Here is a 3,251-nt window from a genome sequence, read left to right as displayed (position 1 = left end):
CATCCTGAACCGGCTACTTCCCGAACCGTCTGAATCCCGAACCGGGAGGACCCACACCCCGAGCCAGCCGTGCCATGGCCGCACTCCCAGCTCCAGCTGCCCCCGGACACCGGAGGGACTGGAACCCCAAAGCTGCTGCACCCTGACCCAGACGGGTTCTGCACCCCAAACCGGGAGGTGCCCATGCCCTGAAGCAGCCATGCATCCCAAACTGGCTGAGCCAGCAGGGCCCTGCACCCCAAAACTGGCTGAGCCCTGATCCTACTGCACCCTAAACCAGCAGGGATCTGCATCCCAAACTGGCTGAGCCAGGAAGGATCTGCACCTCAAATTGGCTGTGCCCTGCACCCTAAACCAGAAGGTCCCTGCACCCCAAACTGGCTGATCCAGGTGGTCCCTCACCCCAATTTTGCTGATCTGGAGGTCTCTCACCCCAAACTGGCTGATCAGGAGGTTCCTCACCCCAGTTTCGCTGAGCAGAAGGTCCCGCACCCCAAACTGGCTGAGCAGAAGTCCCGCACCCCAATTTCGCTGATCCAGAGGTCCCTCACCCCAGTTTCGCCGATCGCCCCCCCGCCGCTGGCAGCCCAGCTGGAGCTGGAGCTGGAGCCTCTCAACGCCTCCCTGAACGAGTCCTGGGCCAACCCGTTCGTGCAGCCGCCCTGGCAGGTGGCCCTGTGGGCCGTGGCCTACGCGCTCATCGTCGTGGTGGCCGTGGTGGGCAACGCCGTGGTCATGTGGATCATCCTGGCGCACAAGCGCATGCGCACGGTCACCAACTACTTCCTGGTGAACCTGGCCTTCGCCGAGGCCTCCATGGCAGCTCTCAACACCGTGGTCAACTTCAGCTACGCCGTGCACAACGAGTGGTACTTCGGAGCCGCCTACTGCCGCTTCCACAACTTCTTCCCCATTGCCGCCGTCTTCGCCAGCATCTACTCCATGACGGCCATCGCGCTGGACAGGTCAGTGATGGGGTCATCCATCCCTGGCTGGAGCTGGGGACAGGTCAGTGATGGGTCAGTCCTGGTTGGAGTTGGGGACAGGTCAGTGATGGGTCAGTCCTGGCCAGAGCTGGGGACAGGCCATGACCAGGGTTGGGCTTTCTCTGCCCAGTTCCTGCCAGATCCCACTGGAGCCGTGATCCCAAGATCAGTCGGATCCCAGATCCCACTGTGATCCCAAGCTCCACTGGATACTGGATCCCACTAGAGATCCCACTGGATCCACGATCCCAAGCTCAGTCGGATCCCAGCGGAACTGGGGCACCCCAAATCCCCAGAAGCCCCAGGATGTCCCTTCCCTCTGCCAGGAATTTGGGGTCAGAGACATTTCCCCCTGGAGCCCTAGGACAAATCCCGTGGCTCCCTCTGAGCCTTTTGGATTTTTCCAAGGCCCCGTTCCCGGAGCCAGCCGGGCTCTGCCCCTCTCCCTGTTCCCAGGGAATAAGGGAATTCTGGCAGGGATCCGGGCTGGGGGGAGGACGCTTCTCCTGCCCTTTTCCAGCGCCTCTGGAGCCGCTGGCTCCGGGATTCCCTGCGGGAAGCAGGGCCGGGGGTGGGTGAAGCTCCCTGGGCATTAAAACAGCCCCAGGTGTGGTTTTATCATCAAATCCTCTCCCTAAAATCCATGGGAATTGAGGCGACCATCAATAAAAACCGGGATATTTCCAGTTCCTCTCCCACGGAGCAGTTCCAGGAGGATCTTTGGGATCAGCTGGAAAAGCCCCTTTGGGGCTGGGATGAATTCCAGGAATTGTTTTTTGGGATGAATAATTTAATTTACAGCCTTTGATCCACCCTGAACAATCCAGGGAAGCTGCAGTAAAGCAGGGAGGTCTGGGAGGTTGGGGCTGGAATTTTTTGAGGATTATCATTCCCAAAAAATCTTCCTGCACCTGCAAACCCTGAAGAGAGGCTCTGTTTTCCCAAAAAACCCAGGCTCCCATCCAGAAGCTGCAGCTCCAACTGCATCCCAAATTCCAGCCAGGAATGGGGAAGGGAACAAACCCCAAATCCCATCCTCAGCCCCTCCAAGTGTGGGGAAAATTCTCCTTTTTCCTGTGGCTGGGAGCTGACAATGGAGCTGAAAGGCAGGAGAGCAGAAACTGGGAATGGGCAGAGCTGGGAATGGGGAGAGCTGGAACTGGGAATGGGAATGGGGAGAGCCAGGAATGGGGAGAGCTGGAACTGGGAATAGGAATGGGGAGAGCTGGAACTGGGAATGGGGCTGGAGAGAGCTGGAACTGGGAATGGGAATGGGCAGAGCAGAAACTGGGAATGGGCAGAGCTGGGAATGGGGAGAGCTGGAACTGGGAATGGGAATGGGGAGAGCCAGGAATGGGGAGAGCTGGAACTGGGAATAGGAATGGGGAGAGCTGGAACTGGGAATAGGAATGGGGAGAGCTGGAACTGGGAATAGGAATGGGGAGAGCTGGAACTGGGATTGGGAATGGGCAGGATCGGGATTGGGAATGGGTAGAGCTGGGTTGGGGTTCCAGTCACAGCCAGGATGGGGCTGCAATTCCCAATTCCCACCAAGAATCAGGGAAGCAGCATGGAACAAGCCTCGTGCTCCCAAAGTCCTGGAATGGGTGGGATTGGGAAGGACCTCAAACCCCAGCCAGTGCCACCTTCCCAATCCCAGGCTGCCCCAAACCCCTCCAGCCCAGCCCTGGGCACTTGCCGGGATCCAGGGGAACCCAGGGCTCCCCAGTGGGATTTTCTGTGGGATCCATCATGGATCCATGCGGGATTTTTGCTGGAAGTTTCTCCATCCCCTCCTTCCCCTGGAGCGGCTCCAGCCCTGGGCACGAAAGAAAAACAGCCGGAAGTTGTTCCGAACACTCGGGACAATGGCAGGAAATTCGGGATCGGGGCTGGCACTGCGGGAAGTGCCTCAGGAAAATCCCAAAGAATTCAGGGCCTGGCAGCTCCCTCGGCTCCCAAATTCCCACCCCGTCCTTTCTTTTCCCAAAGGGAACACTGGGGTTTCCCAGCTCCCATTCCCGCCGTTCCCAAAGCTGGAGAACACCAGGATTTTCTGGCCCTAATTCCCACTGGTCCCAAAGGGAACCCCAGGATCTTCCAGTCGCAATTCCCACTTTTCCCAAGAGGAACCCCAGGATTTTCTGGCTCTAATTCCCACTGTTCCCAAAGCTGGAACATTGGGATTTTCTAGCTCTGATTCCCCCTTTTCCCAAAGGGAACTCTGGGGTTTTCCATCCCTGATTCCCACTATTCCCAGACCTG

The 3,251-nt window shown here is 58.3% G+C and overlaps 1 protein-coding gene across 1 annotated transcript in view; it reads left to right on the top strand.

Annotated features, from left to right (window-relative positions):
• The window catches only part of LOC102034489 (substance-P receptor-like), a 9,707-nt gene that overhangs the window by 861 nt on the left and 5,595 nt on the right, over positions 1-3,251 (top strand). Inside the window, exon 2 of the mRNA XM_031065115.1 lies at positions 359-1,008. Coding sequence (XP_030920975.1) covers positions 359-1,008 — 650 coding nt within the window. The remainder of the gene's footprint in view (positions 1-358; positions 1,009-3,251) is intronic.

Source organism: Geospiza fortis, unplaced genomic scaffold (genome assembly GCF_000277835.1).
Source record: "Geospiza fortis unplaced genomic scaffold, GeoFor_1.0 scaffold855, whole genome shotgun sequence".
Taxonomy (NCBI): Eukaryota; Metazoa; Chordata; class Aves; order Passeriformes; family Thraupidae; genus Geospiza; species Geospiza fortis.
Note: the sequence above shows the minus strand (reverse complement) of the source record. Positions and strands in the feature narration are given on the sequence as shown.